The sequence below is a fragment of the Hippoglossus stenolepis genome, chromosome 21 (genome assembly GCF_022539355.2).
Source record: "Hippoglossus stenolepis isolate QCI-W04-F060 chromosome 21, HSTE1.2, whole genome shotgun sequence".
Taxonomy (NCBI): Eukaryota; Metazoa; Chordata; class Actinopteri; order Pleuronectiformes; family Pleuronectidae; genus Hippoglossus; species Hippoglossus stenolepis.
Window position 1 is genome coordinate 245,853 of NC_061503.1, and position 20,559 is coordinate 266,411.

Below are 20,559 nucleotides of genomic sequence, written 5' to 3' on the forward strand. Positions count from 1 at the left end.
CATACAGAAAAAACAAAGCATGTAAATGATGTAAATCATAATGTCATAAATGAGTGACTTAGAAGCTCGGCTCCGCAGCTTAGACCCTCCGTTAGCTGTAGTTAGCCAGCCCGCGCTAGCCGCTACGGAGCCACCTAGCTTAGCCTCCGCTAGCAGTCCCTCGACTTGTCCCTGGCAGCCGGGAGCCCAGGACGGCTGGGAGACTGTCCGGAGGGGGCATAGTGCTACCTCAAAGCCCACGATTAAGGACATACCAGTTCAAGTTTCGAACAGATTATCTCCACTCAACGACGCACCCGTTGAGAAGCAAACTCTGGTCATTGGTGACTCGGTCTTGAGAAACGTGAGGTTGGCGAAACCAGCGACCATAGTCAATTGCATGCCAGAGGCCAGAGCAGGCAACATCAAATCCAAACTGAAGCTGCTGACTAAAGCTAAACCTAAATACAGAACGCTCCGAGATAATTATCTCGGAAAATCTGAACTTTTTTTTTTTTCAAGTGAATGCAATACGCTTCCGTAGAAAAACATTGTGCTTTGAAGAAAATTAAGCAGCACTCACGTCAACCTTAGGTGTAAACGCTGACATAGACCTGAGTTTGAAGGAATTAATGGGAGAACTGGGCATTTGAAAATAAACTTTGCGGGGGTTCTTCTATGCTGTGAAATGGCGGGTGTCTATTAGCATTACAAGGCATTAACGCCAAATACTGTTTCACCGGAGTGTGAATAGACTGCACTCAGCTGCATCAAAAATCCCCTTCAAAACAGGATTTTCTTCTTAACATTTTTATTTTTATTTATTTTTTGCCCAGGCAAAGGCCCGCGACCCACTGGAAACGGGTCCGCGACCCACTTTTGGGTCGCGACCCACCAGTTGAGAGTCACTGCTCTAAATACCCTTATCTTTCTGATGTTCTCCATTACACGTGGTATCTATTGCACTTCTGTTCGTCCTGGGAGAGGGATCCCACAAAGATGTGGTGTTAATAAAATAATTATAATGTAAAATCACAAGAGAAATAATGAACCAATAGAATACTGTTGCTATCACCATTATTGTATATGTAATATTATTATTTGCCATATAATTTTATTATACATCCTATAAAATAATAATGACCATTATATAATTAACATGCATCTCTACAGCGGTGAGGTGTGATGCCAGACTGGGCGACCAGCGAGACGAGCGAGGGCCACCCCACCTGGTCCCCAAGCACCACGGCCGCGAGGACAGAGACAGAATCCTTATCCCCCCTTTGTTGGTTTGGAGAATTTTTTTAAATTCAGCCACATCGGTGGGTTTTCAAGCATGAACTGCCCACTCAAGGTCTCATCACGCACCATCTCAATTGCATTTAAGTCAGGACTTTAGGCCGCTACAAAACCTTATTTATTATGAGCCATTCAGAGGTGGAGTTGCTTGTGTGGTTCAGACCATTGACCTGCTGCATTTTTTAGTTAAGTGCAGAATTCATGATTGCATCAAAGATGGCAAGTCATACAGGTCCTCAAGAAGCAAAGCAGCTGCAGACCATCACACTACCACAAACGCATTTGACTGTTGGTATGATGTTCTTATTGTGGAATGCTGGGTTGTCTTTAGATGTAACAGGAGCCAAAAGGCTTAAAAAAAGTTCTACTTTTGAATTGTTTTACTTTTGACTCAACTGTCCACAGGATATTATCCTGAATCAGGTCATCAAGATATTTTTTTGGCAAATGTGAGATAAGACATTGTGTTATTTTTGGTCAGCAGTGGTTTAACCTTGCAACTCTCTAATGGATGCATTTAGGCTTAAACATGGTGTAAATGACGCTGTTTTGAGTCGAATATGAATGTCGAGGCTTCTGGACAATTGAATGACAGTATGGAGGCATTTAATGTTTATTTTATGTTGTTATTTTATGTTTAAAGAATTGATCCCGTTACTTTAATTGTATTGGATTTGACTGCAATATTGTTTACCCCCAAAAGTGTTTTGTGGACTCAAAACACTTCACCCATTCCCCCATTGGCATAGAGGTGAGCAGATAATGAGGGAATTTTCATTTTTTGGTGAATTATCCCATTAAGTACATTGTGTAGTGACTAAGATGAAGATCAGATAACCTTTAATGACCAATTAATATAGAAAACCAGGTCATTCCAAAGGGTTCACCCTTTTCTCTTGACACTGTAAAAATAAACATGTTGTGACACAGTGACAGAAAATGTTCAGAAATGTATCTGTATCATTCTTACCTGCGCAGGGTCTTGTTGCATGCCAACAACGTTCCCAACACCTCCACCCCTGCTGATTTCAGGTTATTTCCCTGTGGACAAAATTTTACATGATGCGACTATCAACAAATGTCTCATGAAAAATCCATTAGTGTCTGAGAGAGCCATACGTCTAATTTGGCAGGTGGTACCTTCAAATCCAGGATTTTCACAGTTGTGTTGCCACACAGTCCAGTCAGGAGTACTTTTGCACCTGAGTCACAAACATAGCAGACTCATAAATACACATCTTATGTGCAGAGCTGAAACACCAATTAATGTAAGTAATGTATGTTAACAAGTTCTATGTTTGTATCCAAAGTCCAATATACTGTAGCCTACACCTCTGAGCCACAGAGCTCCATGGTTTCCGGGTCACACTTTTGTACTGGGCGACATGTTCCTTCATCACAATGTAGTTAACTGTCCTGATGCAGGAAAATACACCAGAGCACCAAATGTGGTGACAATAGCCCCCAACATATATCCTCTTGTTTGAGTAAATAGTCTGTATCTATATAGCGGTTTTCTGGTCTTGGTGACCAATCAAAGAACTGTCATCCACCCATTCACACACGACTCATAAAGTGCATTTATGTGCAGCACTGTGTCTATAGCCGTTTTCAGACATGACCTATGGGTAAAGTCCAGAGAATTGGGTCCGGGGTTTACCCAGTTTGCATTTCACACATGCACAACCCAGCGAGAGGTTCTCTGCCAGGACACATTCACAACAGCAACGAATCATCTGCATTATTCAGCCGAAAGGTAGTGCATCACACAGAGGCAGGAAGTAACGTTTTAACTCTGCTGCGGAGATAACGTGATCATGTTGACAGCATTTATTTTGTCAAAACATTCCTCCGTTATCAGTAGTTGATGACGCTTCTAACACGAGACAGACGCAAAACTGAAAAAAATAATGAAGTCATATGAAATGATATGTAATGAAGAAAACATATCTCCTAGTGAAAAAGCAGTGTCATAAACATAGAAGACACAGATGAAGATATAAAGAGTTTGTGGTGATAAGAGCTGACAACAGTGTCGGGGTGCTGTAAACATGATCATGTGATCTCTGCAGCGGAATTAATGGTTACATCCTGCCTCTGCCTGCTGCACCCAGCAGCTACACCTCTCGCCTAAATAATGCGGGAGTTTGCTGCTGGTTTGAAAGCGTCTGCGCAGAGAACGTCCCGCTGTGTTGTGCATGTGTGAAAGGCAAAATCCAGGTAAAGTCCAGACCCAATTCTCCGGACTTTGCCCGCAGTTCATGTCTGAAAACGGCTATAATAAGAACAAAACCCTAGCTTTATCCATTAAAAGGCATTTGATTTGAAGACAGCTACTTCAGGCACTCAGGCAGGTTTTAGTGAAATGTCACAAACAGCACTAAGTAATCACACTGCAGTGACTTCTCTTGCAGCTTCAGTCATTCCACAGTACCAATCATTGTAATCAACATGGAAACGCAAAAGATGTATCAAGCATATATTTGTTTAGTTTTTTGCATAATAATTTGCACATGCTTCTATACTAAACAACTACTTATGTATTATCAGCCATCATACACATGGTTTGTCTGTCTCTCACACACCTTCCTCGCTGAGCATGCAGTCACTTAGCGACACATCTGTGAAGGTGATATCTTTTTGGAAGGCCCTGGCCAGCACAGAGCACGTATCCAAAGACAGGCTTTGTCCACTCAGGTCCAATCTGGAGCTGTGAGCAGCCCTGCTCTCCTGGATCTGAGCTACAACACTCTCCTGGGGCTTCACACCTCCCTCCTTACACAGACTCAGGTATGTCTGCCTGAAATCCTGCATTCTGCATCACCAGTCTCTCCTTATATCTGAGATGCAAATTCCATCCTCACGTCTTCTTTCTTTCCATTGTGACTTGACCCGTTGTCAATCTAGAACTGAGAGGATCCGATGATTAATGAATCGACAGAAATTGAATCACCAGCAGTTTTGATCATTTATTCATTCTTGAAGTCATATTAAACAATAAGTCCAACATTGTTTTAGCTTTCAACATGAGGGAGTTTCTGCTTTTTTCCTCTTGCAATTTTAAACTCGTGAAATCTGCCTTGCTTTTGGTAAAATTACCTTTGGCTCAAGCCAATCATGATGCACAATGCTCACCAACAGAAGAATCAAAAAGTAATGGACACCTGAACTGATACAGAAAATAATTGTTTGCAGCAGCTGTAACTGAACCAGTTCAATGAAATAATGGCCACAAATCGTACTGTAGTCTTTTGAAGATTTACTTTTTTCTCTCTCTGTTTCCTCATTAGACCCTGTGAAAACTACAAGAAAATAAAAGAATGAAGGTTTCAGATATACATCTCTCCATAATTTTCTGAAAGTCTCTCAAGATAATGTCTGTTGATAAACATATTAGCACAACAGAAATGTGCAAAAATTGTATACACTGCTAAGAAAATGAAGGGAACACTTCAATCACACATCAGATCTTGAGGAACAAATTAACCAAGTTGAAAATATTTACTGATGTACATTGTATAGTTGGAACAAAATGACGTAACAACGGTCAATGGAAACCAAAATTGAGGGCATTGAGGGCTGGATTCAAAACCACACCGCAGACTTTGTTATACTTTGACAATTAAGTGTTCCCTTATTATTTTTGAGATGCGTATAATTTCTAGAAATGTCCATATTGTTCACATAGTCACTTAAACAAGTATTTGTGAATGAACAACTGAAATACAGTTACAATGTGCGTCTCTTAAACCATGTACAGAATGTGGGTACTCCACGGCCGTATGTGTCCTCTGTGTCCATGTTAGCTGTATCCTATAATGCCACGCTTACATACGTAACCTCTGACCTATGGTCATGTGACTGCCTACATTACACATTAAATGAACCCTATTTTAAACAGCATTTGATTTTTAAACCAAAATTATATTACATGGTATACTTTTAACAAATATTGTATCTATCATTACACTTTTACTCTCTTATAACATTTTAAATCATTTTAATGACAAATTGAACTCAAATTCTTATGAATTTATGACAAAGTATATCAAATTAGGTATTGTCTCTCAGACAGTTACAGCAGCACTGGGCAGGGCTGGGCGATATGGGAAAAAATCTTATCACGATAATTATATTCATATCAGTCGATAACGATATATCACGATATAAATCAAATCAGCTCCACTGCACTGAGGCGCATTACTCTGCGCAGGTCAACAAGTGACTCTGCTCCTCTGATGTTTTCGCATCACTCACACTTAGAACTGATCTTTATAAAAACCTGCTGAATTCATATAACCTAACTTGACATGGCAGTAACTCTATTCCAGCAACATGAATAGTTTGGCGCGGCTCTGTTCTCATTATCATTGCTTGTTCATGTTGTCTGTCAAAACATGTATGGAATGAGTTCTATCGATGTTGTATCGACCATGTCTTCTATTTATATCGAGGAAAAGTTATATTGTGATAAATACCTTTATCGTTTTTTCACCCAGCCTATCATAGGTCTAGTAAAAAACAGATTTCATTACTCTGTAGGGCTGCAACAACTAATCGATTTAATTAATTGTAAAAAATAGTTGGGAACTACTTTAGTAATTGATTAGTTGGGTCTTTTATAATCACGGCACACACTGTGGCAATATCTCCTGAGGTGGGGGCAATACCATGCCTTGTATAGCTCACGTGAGAGCGCTGTCTCCTCAGTGTTGCCAATTTAGCTACTTTCTCGCTAGATTTAGTGACTTTTTACCTTCCCTAGAGACTAAAAATCGTATCTAGCGACTAGCGACAAATCTGGGGACTTTCTGCTACCTCTGCAATCTCCATTTTCATTGTTGAGCAACAGCAAAATCACGTTCACTGATTTGTCATGTTTGCCTTTCATAGCATTCTAGTGCTCCTTATATTAGATCTGTATTTTTACTTCCGTCTTGTCACAGCGGCTCACCTTTGTAGAATGAGCCGCTATGACTACATGGAAGTACATCTACAGATCTAACAGGCATCTCAGTGATATGATTGGAGGGCAGTCATGCAGGCAGCAGCTTGCATCGATGCAGTGACTGAACAAAACCCGATTCATGTTTTTTGGTATGCTCATTGTTTTAGCGTTTTCCCACCACTGAATATTTATAACAACCACTGCTTCAGGACCAGCACAGACGCACATTAAAGGTCCAGTCGTACTGTATGTGTCAGAGTCTCTGTCGGAGTCTGCTTCATCCTCACTCCCCCACTGACCTGCACTCACTTTACACTTTAACAATAAATTCCATCACTAATTTCTATATCGTCATACATATCGTTATCCCAAATTTCCTTGAAATATTGGGATATAATTTTGAGGCTATATCGCCCAACCCTAATCCAGTCATTTTGACTAGTCATACTTTCACTGTGACGAGTAAGAATTTTCATCTAAGATTTATACAACATAATTCTAAGTATTTAAAACAATATCTTTAATTATGTTTTAACTACTCAAAACTCAAATTTTCAACATATGTAATTACATCGTAAGATTCATACTACTTTTGTAATTCATGTGTATGTTATTTCATTATAGAAATCTAAAATTCAGTAGAATTATATTATATACTATAATCTTTCATTCCAGTTTCCGATATACACAATTCAATTATGACTAGTCATAAATACAACACCATACTGACTAGTTCAAACTTAATTTAAGGTATCTTGAATTTAGATAAATTTAAGACATCTTATACTTAGATTCTGGCCAGTCAGAATTATATATACTGCTCAAATAAATTATGGGAAAACCTAATCATCACAGTATAACAGCAAGTCAGTTAAATTTCAGGGATATCAATCTGTCCATTTAGGAAGCACAAGTGTGGTGAACGTTATGCTGCCTGTAATATCATCCAGCATGACTGGTTTGGCGGTGGGTCAGTGATGGTCTGGGGAGGCATATCCTTGGAGGGTTGCACAGACCTTCATGTCATACCTCAACTGCTGTTAGGTACCGGGATGAAATCCTCAGAGAGATTGCCAGACCTTAAGCTGGGTTCCTCCTGGTGCAGGACAATGCCCGGCTTCATGTGGCCAGAGTGTGTAGGCAGTTCCTTGATGATGAAGGCATTGATGCCATTGACTGGCCCTTTCGATCCCCTGACCTAAATCCAATTGAGCACCTATGGGACATTATGTATCGTGCATCCGATGCCGCCAAGTACCGCCACAGACTGTGCAGGAGCTCACTGAGTCGGGTGTGCATACAGGCACGTGGGGGCCATACACAGTACTGAATAACATTATGAATTGCTGAGATAAAAGTCACACAAGTTGGATCACCCTGTGATTTCATTTTTTTTCTTTGATTTTCAGTATGATTTTGAATCCAGCCCTCGATGGGTTAATGATTTTGGTTTCCATTGACAGTTGTTGCATCATTTTGTTCTCAACAAATTATAGAATATACATCAGTAAAGATTTTTAACTTAAATAATTCGTTCAGCAAGATCTGATGTGTGATTTAAGTGTTCCCTTAATTTTTTTGAGCAGTTATAATTAAATTGCAGTGTCTGTAATACATGTAAAAACAGCATTGTACCAAAAGAACTCATGGAAAGGTTAAAATTTAACTTTTTGTCTTTTTATACGATTAATCAAAAAAATAATCGACAGATTAATTAAAATAATCACTAGTTGCAGCCCTATTACTCTTCTGATTCTCTGTGCCCTGAATCAAATACGTCCAAACTGCAGCCCAAAGGGGAGTCTCTCCACTACATGTAGAGAACCACAGACAGGTTATAACCATAGACTCTATACATTATATACAGTCTATTAACATCAGTTAGTGGGTAGAAGTGGATAAAAGAGGACTGCAGTAGGACCAGAGTTTAACAGCCGTAATCAGCTGTTTTTTGACAAAATCTTTTGGGGTTAGTAGCAGCTGACACACTGTCTATACTTCCTGATTAACTCTCTGTTTAACCAAAACAGGCAAGATCCAACATTTCAGAAATATTAGCAAGCATCCCATTAGAAAACCTAAACAGCTGCTGCACCCATTAACTAATACTGAGAGCTTAACTCAGACGGAATCTATGAAAACTGCAGCGGTTTAATACGACAAAAACACAAGCAGCGTAAGGTAATATGAAGAGAAATCTACCCGACAACTGCAGAATAAACATTTTAAAATCTGGGTAACAAATTTTGCCTTTAGGAACGGATGTGATGTTAGCTAGCGGACATAAGCACTGTGACAAGGAATAACATTTTGAATTTGAACGAAACAAAACCTGTCTGGTGAATTATATGTTTGCCGAATCGGAATAGAGTGTATACTGATTCTAAACCAGCATTCCCTCATATTTCATAAAATATGCAGCTCGGTGATAAGTAAGACAAAATGTTATTGCCAAAGTCTGAAAGGGAGTTTCGCGCAACCGTGTCGTTACAGTATCTCCACACTAGTCAAAAGTCCGCACGGGGCCGATAAACGGTTAACATGTAACGTGACGTGAATGTTTGACAGCTTTCTCGATCAGTATTCATATAACCTTCAGACATGGAACAACACAAACCTTGGTCACTACAGCACGATTAATTTCCTGGCTGTTGTATCAGGCGACACTACTGATATGGCCGAAACCAAACGACATTAGAAGGAAATGTATTTTCGCGCAAAGCATCTTGGTCAGTGTAGTTTCAAAAGCATATGCATGTTCCCACCAACCTATCCTTATTAGTGAGGATAACTACAAACCAATATAAAACCGTGTTTTAATCCAACTTTATCCGTCAACGTCACATGGGCCATAGCGTTATACCATGCTATGTTATATACTTTGTGTTTTTTCGGTTTGTTGGGGTTCCAGTCATAGTTAACGCGTTGAACCGGTAGATGGCGGTAAAATCCCAGCGCTTATACCACCATTCATCCATACCATACATCTATACCAGCTGGTGGCGGTAATTCACCAAATCGTAGAGGACGAGAAGAGGACGAGGAAGAGGACGAGGAAGAAGAAGAAGAAGAAGAAGAAGAAGAAGAGTAGTTAAATTTGTCAAACGAATCAGTGATGGGTTATCAGTGTATACTGGGGAGATGGTGACGATTTTGTTGTCATTGCAGTCGATTGAAGAGGTGACACCTAACAGGGCAGTATTATGTTCTGATTCCAGTTCACATTGACATCACACTATCCTTTAGTCAAACGGAAATGAAGACATAAGCATAAGTTAACAAAAAGGTGTCAAAAGCAATGGGAAGAAAAGAAAACAGGAAGGTGGTTTTGACCGAATTCAAAGAAAAGTATATATATACTTTTATAACTCCATACCAGTTGGTGGCGGTAATGCACCATAACGTTGTTTGCTGACCTTATATAACATCAAAAAGAAGAAGAGTATCCACCGGAGGGCTAAAACCATAGGGTAAAACAAGCATGGCCGGAAACATGAGTAGCAGCTTTGCCCCTATAACTAGTTCTCTGTCTAAATTGCAGTCTCTGAATGGGCTCTTTGCCATTTATAAAAAACAAGGGCCTACGTCAGCAGAATTGTTGAATACGTTCAAAGAGGCTCTGCTCAAAGGTAACAGCAAAGGAAAACACCCAAGAAGTAAGTCCACTGTCAGTTTTTGAAGCTGACAGTGAAATGTTTTGTGTCTCGTGTCTTTCAGAAGCCGGTGTACAAAACCCAAATCCGCGAAAGAGAAAGAAGCAGAGCCTGAAGCTGGGGCATGGAGGGACTCTGGACAGTGCTGCCAGTGGAGTGTTAGGTAAGTTGACTGTACCATGTTCACAAAGCTGCCACTGTTACCTTTACTGCCTAGATTGGGTTGTAATGATGGGGGCCGTCATTTCAAGTGGCCGTTCCACCCAAACGCTTGTAAAACATGTTCAAAGTTTGGGCTTGAAAATGTCCAGGAGGCAGGTATATCAGAGATAATGGTTGTTTTAATCTTATATTTTTAATTTAAATAATGCACATTAGGTTGAAAAGTGCTGTTTAAAAAAAATTAAAGAAAACTGCTATATAACTTGCTTAAAACTAATGATATATTGAAGGAGTCATAATGTGTTTTTCAATAAACCTTAATCTGATTCAACTTTTTGAGTCAAATTGCCCAGTCCAGCTCAGATGTATGTGAACATTAATCGATTTGCAGGTATTCGGTCATAAACCAGAAATGATCAAATGTAAAATTTACTTGATGTAGCTGGTTGAAAATGTCAGAGCATAAAGATAGGATCAGTCAAATGGTCACCAAAATGACCAACATTCATTCTAAGAAGAACATGAATGTCTGAACTTAATTTCACACCCAAAAAATGTATTTAGGAGAAGTCAATGTATCAACAAAGTTTGTAGGGCTCATCTACATGAATGTCCCATTTCAGTTGGAACCTTTCTGTCTGACATGGAGAACTGTAAGTCCTCAGTGGCAGCATGGCTAAAGCATTCTATGGGTTATAGCAGTGGTCACCAACCTTTTCAAGCCCAAGATCACTTTTTAATTCCAAACGTAAGCCGAGATCTACCACCCTGATATCTTCCAAAAATCCCACCTAGGAGGGTCATATTTTTTATTTTTGCAATTTCTGTTAAAGGCTGAATGTACAAGCATAAACATACACAAAGAGAGGCAGTTATGCAACTTTATCTATTCAATGCACAATATTCACATTAATATTAATTAATATTTACAGCATCTGTTCAATGCACAATATTTAGCTCCTCAGTTCAACAGTATGTTTTGCAGAGGAGCTGCTACTGCAGCACAATGTTTTCACATAGGCTTTGCCTTGAATATGTCCATAAATATGACTATTTTCTTGTATAAAAGTAGTCCTATGTACTCAAATAAACACCAGTACTTTTTCACAATTAAAAACACCTTTTTAAACAAAAGAATGGATTTGGTCAACAGAAATGCTGGAGCAGGGGCGGCTGGCCAATAGGGCGCGATAGGGCACCACCCTCCCTAAAGAAAAAATTAAAAAAAGATGATAGTGATAAATTTAGTTAATTATCATTATAATCATCTATTATTTTAACAATGTATGAAATTATACAAATTATCAAGACAGTTTGTTCTGCCTGCATCCTCTGAATATCATAGTCCAATCAGCTGCAGCGGCGAGCCTGCATTTAAACATCATGAAAAATGACTCGTCAACATTTTGTTCTCAGTCTACACATGACATCTGAAAATCTATTCGACAGAAATAAAAGTAGACATGAGATTTTGATGCACCACCCTCAGAAAAAACGTGAGATTTCCTAGGCCAGCTACATTCTATGTAAAAAAAAAATAATAAATAAATAATTTAAAAAAACGCAAAAGGGAAATCTTCATTATCATCTGTCCAGCACAATTTTGCCTTTGTGTGTAATGAACATTTCGTCCTCTAGAGGGTTGCAAGCAGGACTCTAAAACTCTTATGTTCCTTTCAGTTGTTGGTGTTGGATATGGCACAAAAAAGCTCAGTACCATGTTAGCGGGTTCAAAGGTAAGTTTGTTTGCACTTTACACACAAAGAGTAAATGGAGCTATAAATACATACAGTGACAAGAAAAATTGAAGCCTTTAGCATAATCTGGTTTCCTGTTTTGATTAAGCATAAAATATGATCATCGAACTCACAACTACAGACAAACACAATGTGCTTAATCTACTCACAGAAAAATAAAAATGTACTCATTATCTACTCACCACAATGTCGATGGAGGGGTGGGTATTACATATATGGGTAGGCAGACATAAGCAGCCACACACCGGAAATGAATCCCCCAACATTCAATTTCGACTCGAAACGGCGTCATTTACATCCTGACAAATATTCTGTAAGATACACTGATATACTGGTTTATCCATCAACACATAAATATGAATTCAGGCGTTTTTTATAAAGTACTACATGTGAGTGATTAGAAAAGAGCAGAGGAGTACTCTCCAACCCACACCTCCAGTCTTGTTTCATTGATTTCACTCTAGGTTGACTAACTCCTATCTCCACTTAGCTTTTGTTAATGTGATTTGAATGTGTGTGTGTGTGTGTGTGTGTGTGTGTGTGTGTGTGAGGTTCTTTTCTGTTTTACCAGCGATTAATTCCACTGTTAAAAAATGAGGCGCCCGGGAGGGCCTTTTTATAAGAAAAGGTTTAAAACCAATAAAATGCCACAATAAAAACAAAAGGTGCTAAGCTAAAACAAATAAAAGACAGCCACTTGAAAAAATTATAAAACTTGATAGATTAAACAAAAGGTTCCAAAAAAAAAAACAAGGGTATTCAAATTGCTGAAATCACTCAAATGTACTCAGGTAGATAAATAACCAGCGTCACTTTAACAAAACACAAATAACTGTTCTTGGAGTGGCGGTACTAAAATCTGAATGTCTCTGTTGGGTAATAAAATCCTTCAAGAAGGGGAATGTTATACTTAAGTCCCAGGGGGTGACCACAGCGGGGATCCCGTTTCGCCATCTACCTGTTCTCTCTCTGGTTTCGGATCTGTGTCTCGTCCTCACCACGGTCCTGCTCCCCTCCTCACTCAAACTGCTGCGGCCAGTTGGGAAGAGAAGGAAGCACCCTGAGTCACAGGCACACAAATGAAGGCTCACTCACAAACGTTGCATTTCTTTGCTCACTTTCCTTTACTTATCTTACAGCAAGCATTAAACCAAGTCTTTCGGCCTCCTGGTCACATCTGACCCTTTCACGGATCTTCGTCCAGTACCTCATCTCTGGCTTATTTTCGCTTTGCCGCCCTGTTAACAGTCCGCAAACTGCCTCGGTGGAACAGCCTTAACTCCGTGGTGTATAGAACTCTCCAGTTTTTTCTGCCCCCCTCGTGTCTGTCTTGCCTGTGTTTTCCATCGTCTTTCCTTCTGCCGTACCTGTCCTAAACCAATCCCTAAAAAGCAGACTGTCCTGTGTCGACCAATCCTGAGCTGTGTGAGGTGTGGTCCAGTTGGTCACAGCTGTTTTTCATTATTTTGATCCATAATCCAAATAAACAGCACACAAAAACTACTAAAACCATGTGTAGCGTGAGGGCGGGTTGATGAAATTTGTTGCAACAATGCCACCTGGGGAGTTTCACCTCCAGGAAATTATTACGCCTATTTTTTGTATCAGCAAGGTTTGATAAACTAACCACCCGTGACACTGCAGACCAACAAAAACGGGTCGTGAAGAAACCACCAGCCCTCCAGCACCCTCCAGCACCAGGGATTGGGTTGCCGTCTCAGGCCCACAGCACCTGTCTGACAACGGAAAGATAGTTAAAACAAGCCACAAATGTTAAGCAAAACTGGTGTCGAAAAAAAACAAAACATTGAAAACAGAATGACAAAAAAGAATCCAAATCAATGTAGATAAAAAGTTAACAACCAAAACAATATATGTGAACAAAATAAATATTAATACAGATCCCAGAAATAATACAAAGGAAAATGAACGCAATATTATTTAAAACCAGGCATTCCTCTGAGGTGGGTTACTTAGAGATTTTAAAACATAAACCACAGAGCCGGAAAGCCACAGCTCAAAGAAGCCACAGCACAAAGGAGCCACAGCGCTAAGCGCCACGGTGTAAAAAGAGAGCCAAAACAGCAGGGCAGTCCAGAGTGTGGTGGCCAATGACGGCAAACAAATAACCGGCCTCTTAGAAAGGCAATTAAACAGATTTAGTAAATGAAACGTGAAATATATATATATACAGTTCCAGAGATAATGAGACCATACGTACCACCCTGTTAAGCCGCAGCGCAGCCCAACAGCAACCGGAAGGTGAGAGCCTCAACGGCCGCAGCTGGATCAGGCTGTAGCATAAAATGCGCAACAATAATCAGCTGGGAATAAAATAGGCCACGAAGCTAGGCAGACAACATTACCTTCCGAGCAGACACGCAACTTCACCCAGACAGCCTCCGGCGGAGCAATCTGTCTCCCCCCTCACCAGTAGTCAGCCGCGCTACAATAAGAGGTGCATATGTCATAAATACGCACATAACGCACCTGGATGAAAGAAATGGCAAGAGCGCATTATCTGCATATGGGGATGATCGTGTTCAGCGATGGCTGCCACGCCAAACAAAAGCTCCGCAACGCCAATGGGACGTTAAAACGGAGCTTAAAATAATGTCCCACATCGACAAATGTTGAATTTTTACCAATATGGACAAGAACAGTACAATACTCACAATTGTAACTTAAATAAAGGACTGATGACATTTAAGACCAATTTATACATAAATGCAGAAAATTCCACAGGTTTGCTTAAATTTCTTGCCCCTCTATATTTAAACAATATTTTGCTCGTAAATAATCATTGCTTTTTTGGCAAACTACAAAAACATGCAAATCAGTAAGACTTGGGATTGGTTGGATGTGTGGGTGGACTCATTACAACAATGACATGCTCTGATTTTAGCTCTTATAGCACAATTTTTTACGAAAAGTTATGATGGACTCAAGGAAAGGGAATTGGAAACCCATAAATCACCAAAGGGGCACTTTAGCAATCTCCAAGATATATTGTTATTTCAATCAGTATTTACATTTCTCGGTACCCATCGGCTGACATACACCGATACACTGGGATATATGTGACAGCAGTGTTGACTAATAATATCAGCCCAGCTAGATTGTACACAAGACCAAACCAGTGTATTTATTTTTCAGAAATATGTTGCTGTGGGGGAGCTGGGAAAAGCAACAGACACTCTTGATGCTACTGGTAAAGTGATTTTAGAGAAAGACTTTGGTAAGACGGTGCGCAAAAAAATCACATCACATCATCTGAACAGTTGTATTGTATTAATTCGAGGCACAGTTTCTGCTGGAGCAGTTTGTGATTTATTTTTTTCTTGTTTCTTTTTTAAACAACAGAACACATTACCAGGCAGGACTTTGAGGAGAAGCTGAAATCCTTCACTGGTGACATCATGCAAGTTCCTCCACTGTGAGTAAGGCCTCAAATCTGACTGAACCGTTGTAGTGCTTCACTTACAGATCATTTCTAGATAATATCCCATCCATTAGGTCAAAGTCATATTTTGATGATCCTGTGGACTTTGGGTGCTTCAGGACAGACGCTCATTAAAGGTCTGGGCTGTGTCAAAGTCTCTGTTCGGAGCTTCCTCCTTACTCCTCCTCTGACCTGTACTCACTTTACACTTTAACAATAAACATAATCTTTGATCACAAGTTATTTGGACTTGTACGGGACTGATGTTCACTTTGTGCTTGTTTGATTCTCTAGAGTTTATCAGACACATGTGTAAACCTGCTACACAAGACGTAATGTGACGCGCACAGTCAGGACATCAGGGTTAAAGTGACCGGAGCGATCTGCAGTCATGATCCGACATCATCGATTAATAACTAAATTAACGTGATGATCAGTTTGTGTGTGAAGAGGGACAGAGACGAGCAGACACACACACACACACACACACACACACACACACACACACACACACACACACACACAAACTCCTGCAGACAGACGTTCTTTCTGCAGATTACGCCGTAATGCAGTGTTTTAACTTCATTGTTTATCCAGGAACATAAATATGAATTCAGCAGGTTTTTATAAAGATCAGTTCTACGTTTGAGTGATTAGAAATCCTCAGAGGAGCACAGTCACTTGTTGACCAGCGGAGTAATGCGCCTGCGCTGATTTAAGATAAGATAAAACTCTATTAATCCACACACAGGGGAAATTCAGTTGTTAGCACAAGAGAATAAAAATAAAACATTTTATGAAAACAGTATGTACAATATATACACCTTATCACTGTAGTGGTTTGTATGAAATGTTATAAGTAAAGTGCAGTGGCGCAGGATGATTGTATGAGCAGGTAAAAATTTGTTTTGTGCATAAGAAAAAACGTTTGTACATAAACACAATTGTGCGAGAAAGTTATCTTCTGGTCATTTAAACTATATCGCAATATATATCTATACCGACTGATATGAAAAAAATTATCGTGATAAGATTTTTTTCCATATCGCCCAGCCCTATCAAGAACTCATATTCACGATAATGTCAAATAATCAATAGAAAACTAATTCACTTCCAAATTAAATGTCCAATAAATAATCAAATTAAATAAGTGTTAATTTGAGTCATTGAGTTTATAGTCAGAGTTCAGATGATGTGAGATTGTGTGTGTGTGTGTGTGTGTGTGTGTGTGTGTGTGTGTGTGTGTGTGTGTGTGTGTGTGTTTTGTTTGTTGTGTGTGCTTGGAGAGGAGAGTTAAGGTCCAATGAAAGTGGACTATGTAGGTGTTTGAGGGGGTGCTTTAATCTCCAGGCAGAGTGAAGATGAGGGGTGAATTTATAATAATAATAAAGATAATGGCTTGCATTTATATAGCGCCTTTCAAAGGGGCCAAGGATGCTTTACATATGTCCATGAGGACAAAACAGAAGAGAAAGGGAAAAGTAATAGTTCAAAACAGAATAGAAATAAACCTGTGCGGGTCGAGCCAGGGTGACGGCGACACATTCAAACGAGGTTGCATTGGGTACAGGAAGCTCTTCAACCAAGAAGTCAGCTCTATGTATTATGGCCAGCCCACCACCCCGGCCCATAGAGCCGGGCTTTTGAATGCAAGAGTAACCTGGGGGTGTGGCCTGGTTTAGTGTGAGAAAGTTCAGTTGGATCTGCCATGTTTGAGTTAGACAAAGAAAATCAGTTTTCCTATCAGTGATGATGTCATGGATGAGTAGTGCTTTATTGTTAAGGGAGCGAGTATTCTGTCACATAAAAGTTGCGGTGTTGATGTTAGAAGCTGAGGTAGAGGGGGTGAGGGGAATGATGCTGTCAACAGAGACGAGGGGTCTCAGATTTTAGGTGTGCATGTGTGGTTTGTTACCGCGCTGGCGTGCCGGTCAAACACCACAACGGGGATGGAATGGTTGGTGTGTAAACAAATTTGAATCAGGCTGCCCTGTGCACATAGCAAGGACGGCGCAGGAGTCCAAGGGATTTAATGATCGCCAGGCAGTTGGGCAAACGAGATTCAGGAGATGCACAGCGGAGTATTTCATGAGCACCATCTCAGCAGCGCAGAGAAGCAGCTGCTAACCAGTTAGCTACTAGCCAGGGAGTGGGCTGCGGTAGGAAAACAATTCCAAGCGGGCCAGGGAGGGATAGTCCTGAGATCACGGCAGATGAGGGTCCAGTCCGAACGCAATCCGAGGGGGAAAATCTCCAGGTTGGTGTGTACACCAGCTATGAGGTGAAGCTAACCACTGACCGGCAGTTAACATCCAACAGCCGATGTTCAGAGATGGTGAGTATGCTGACTAGACAGGCAGCAAAGAGTCACCAAAAGTTAACCCAAGAGCAGGAGATGAAGCGACTCTGCTAGCAGTCAACCAGCACAGGATCTAGTAGCAATGAGAATGATAGATTGCATGAAAAAACACGATTTAGCTGCGGACTGCGAAGTGGCGACATACACACCAGCGTCCTCGCCGCCATTACAGAGCGAGACACATAGAGCAAACACCAGAGGCAAAGGGAATCGGGGAAGCCAGGAGAGTTTCAGTACGGAAAGACTTAGCTTTTATGGTTCAACCAGGACAGAGGGGATCACGGCCCAATCCGAGCAGGTTAGACAGATTTTCAAATCCTCTTCATCAGTCTCTGTAGGAATCAACTTCTTTTCCTCTTGATCCAGAACGATTTGTGGGGGAAAAAAATAACAGCCGGTTCTTCGATCAACTGTCCAGAAACTAGATTATCTTTTTGTGATCTCTTTCCTTCAGTTACTCTGACTTCACATTTTCTCTTCCATGCTGCCTTTGTTTGAATTTCCCTCCTCTTTGGCTCACAGGTGTGTCCAACTTATCAGCTCCCTCGGCCCTCCTTCTTTTCCTGTTGAGGTGTAAAGGGCTGGTCTGTATCAAATTTTCTCCTTACTGCTACAATGTACAGTAAATGGATTGCATATGAACCACTGTATTGCACAGTCAGAATGAATATTTCACAGTTAAGAGAGCTAAACCAGATTTAAAGTGCAGTCCATAATGTGTGTGTGTGTGTGTGTAGTTCTACTGGGAGCTGAGCTGATTTTACAATCTTACTGCTGCAGAAATGACCGGCAATACCTCTCCTTCAGACACTTGAGACTTATTCATGCTTTTGCGTCAAAGCTATGCCATAGGTACGCACATAGCCTACGCATGGGGCCGAGCATTCATAGTTGTGCGTAGGTGTGTGTCCGCTTATTTACAAATTCTCTGGCGTCTCTGTTTACTACAGGACAATGGTGAGTGTTACCACGCGGATCGTGGTGGAGTTGAAGCTGATCTATCAATTGTTAGAGCTAGTGATGGAGAATGACCTCCTGTTTGCCTTTCTTGGCGTTCCCAATCATAGATCTGTAATTGTACTTCTGGGTTAGGGTTAATATTTTATTTGAAATTGTTTTTGATGCTGTAACTTCAGCTGGCTTGCCAGCGGTGTGGCAGGCAGGCAGGCAGGTCAGTTGGTTACAGACAGGAAACTTTATTTATTTATGGATATTGGGACAAGAAGAGGATATCAACAAATAAAATAAAAGTGCCTCAAACGACTTACCAACCCAACCCTTTAATTAAAAACAAATTGCTAGTTGCAGCCTGACTGATTTTATTACGGAAAAACCTGTAGCTAACAAAATGTTGATTATTATTGATTTTTGTCTCTTCAGCTACTCTGCTCTGAAAAAGGATGGCCAGCGTCTGTCTGTCCTGCTGAAAAAAGGTCACAAGGTTGAGGCCAAACCTGCTAGACCAGTCACTGTGTACAACCTGACTCTGCAGGAGTTCAAGCCTCCTTTCTTCACTCTAGGTTAGCACATGATGTATCATGAAGTACCGCAGTCTTTCTTAAAACAGGATTTATGATTGAATTTCCTAATTCTCCAATGCAAAAATACAGTTAGAAAAAATTGTCACATTTAATTGTGTTTCCATGACAGATGTTGAATGTGGTGGGGGATTTTATGTCAGAAGCTTGGTGGATGACCTGGGGAAAGGTGAGATGAATTCATCATATTTCAGTTTCCCAACTCATCAGAAATCAGCCTGCTAACACTTAATTGTAGGAATAATCAGTGTCTCCATGCTGCAGCTCTGTCATCCTGTGCTCATGTGAAGAATCTGGTGCGGACCAAGCAGGGTCAGTTCACCCTGGAGGAGCATGCCTTACACGAGGAGCAGTGGACACTGGAGCATGTCCTGCACTCTCTGCAACCCTGTACAGAGTCGGAGCAGGGTACTAAACCATCAGATCAACACAATGTGAACAGGACCCAGGCTAATAATATGACATGACTAACTTGTTTGGCTTTTCAATGAAGAAAACAGTTGGTCTCAGTTTGGCTATTTGTCTTGGTTATTTTAGGGTGTGTTTGTTAAAATCATAACAAATTGAGACACTTGTTGAAACCTCTTTTTGAGGACTCTTTTGACCAGTGTCATTATTCCCGCCCTGGACTTTAGATTTTTGAGTCCACGTGGTTTCTATTTGTCTCTGTCTCACCTGCAGTTTAATTTTAGTTTAATTTGTGAATAGTTATGTATTTGAACTTTGTAAACACTCCAACCCCAGCTTCTATCTTCATTTTCTCATTGTCCCCTTATTAAAGTGTTAGGTAATAGAAACCCAAAGTGTGTGTGTGTGTGTGTGTGTGTGTGTGTGTGTGTGTGTGTGTGTGTGTGTGTGTGTGTGTGTGTGTGTGTGTGTGTGTGTGTGTGTGTGTGTGTGTGTGTGTGTGTGTGTGTGTGTGTGTGTGTGTGTGTGTGTGAAAAATACAGTATCACTGCTCTATGAAACTGAGAAGGAAAGGCTGTGATAGGAAAAAGTGCTTGACAATACACACAGGAAATAGACTGGTGGTATATTAAACATAATTTAGGGAAGCATGACCCACTACTGGACCCATGATGAAAAGGTTTAGAGTATTACTTTATTTTTGTAGAAATTCTGTATAAAGACAGATTTTTCTGTGTGTGACACAGTTGTGAGGAATCTTTGAAAAATCAGAAATATTGACTTCAGTTGTATTATGATATAATGGTAAATCAGTTATGGTTTATATGCATGGTCTTGTTTTGGACCTAACATGCATTTCTTACAAAGCAGGAAAAATATATGAATCAGTTGATTTGCAGCAAAGGTCAAAACAGTGCTCTCTTTTCATGATCTCCACATCTGTTGTTTCATCAGCACTGTTGTATGCCATGTTTTCTGTATTTTCAGATTGAATAAATATTCAAGTGAAACTAT

The 20,559-nt window shown here is 40.3% G+C and overlaps 2 protein-coding genes across 6 annotated transcripts in view; one reads left to right on the forward strand and one right to left on the reverse strand.

The window, feature by feature from the left end:
* Positions 1-8,935, reverse strand: part of lrrc45 (leucine rich repeat containing 45) — a 37,912-nt gene extending 28,977 nt beyond the window's left edge. For all 3 annotated transcript variants that reach the window (XM_035145026.1, XM_035145027.1, XM_035145025.1), the window contains exons 1-4: positions 8,844-8,935; positions 3,864-4,187; positions 2,419-2,480; positions 2,249-2,319 (exon numbers count right to left, since the gene is read on the reverse strand). In XM_035145026.1, the coding sequence (XP_035000917.1) occupies positions 2,249-2,319; positions 2,419-2,480; positions 3,864-4,092 (362 nt within the window). In that variant the 5' untranslated portion in view covers positions 4,093-4,187; positions 8,844-8,935. The remainder of the gene's footprint in view (positions 1-2,248; positions 2,320-2,418; positions 2,481-3,863; positions 4,188-8,843) is intronic.
* Positions 8,936-9,267: 332 nt separating this feature from the next.
* trub1 (TruB pseudouridine (psi) synthase family member 1) lies at positions 9,268-20,559 on the forward strand. 3 transcript variants are annotated; one of them, XM_035145029.2, is made up of 8 exons: positions 9,268-9,855; positions 9,944-10,042; positions 11,722-11,777; positions 14,955-15,036; positions 15,162-15,234; positions 18,980-19,119; positions 19,250-19,306; positions 19,386-20,559. In XM_035145029.2, the coding sequence occupies exons 1-8, from the start codon at positions 9,708-9,710 to the stop codon at positions 19,550-19,552; spliced, it is 822 nt and encodes a 273-aa protein (XP_035000920.1). In that variant the 5' UTR covers positions 9,268-9,707; the 3' UTR covers positions 19,553-20,559. The 3 variants fall into 3 exon arrangements, with proteins under 3 accessions (XP_035000920.1, XP_035000921.1, XP_035000919.1); XM_035145030.2 differs by having other exon boundaries at positions 9,270-9,855; positions 19,376-19,646; XM_035145028.2 differs by having other exon boundaries at positions 9,272-9,855; positions 19,402-20,559.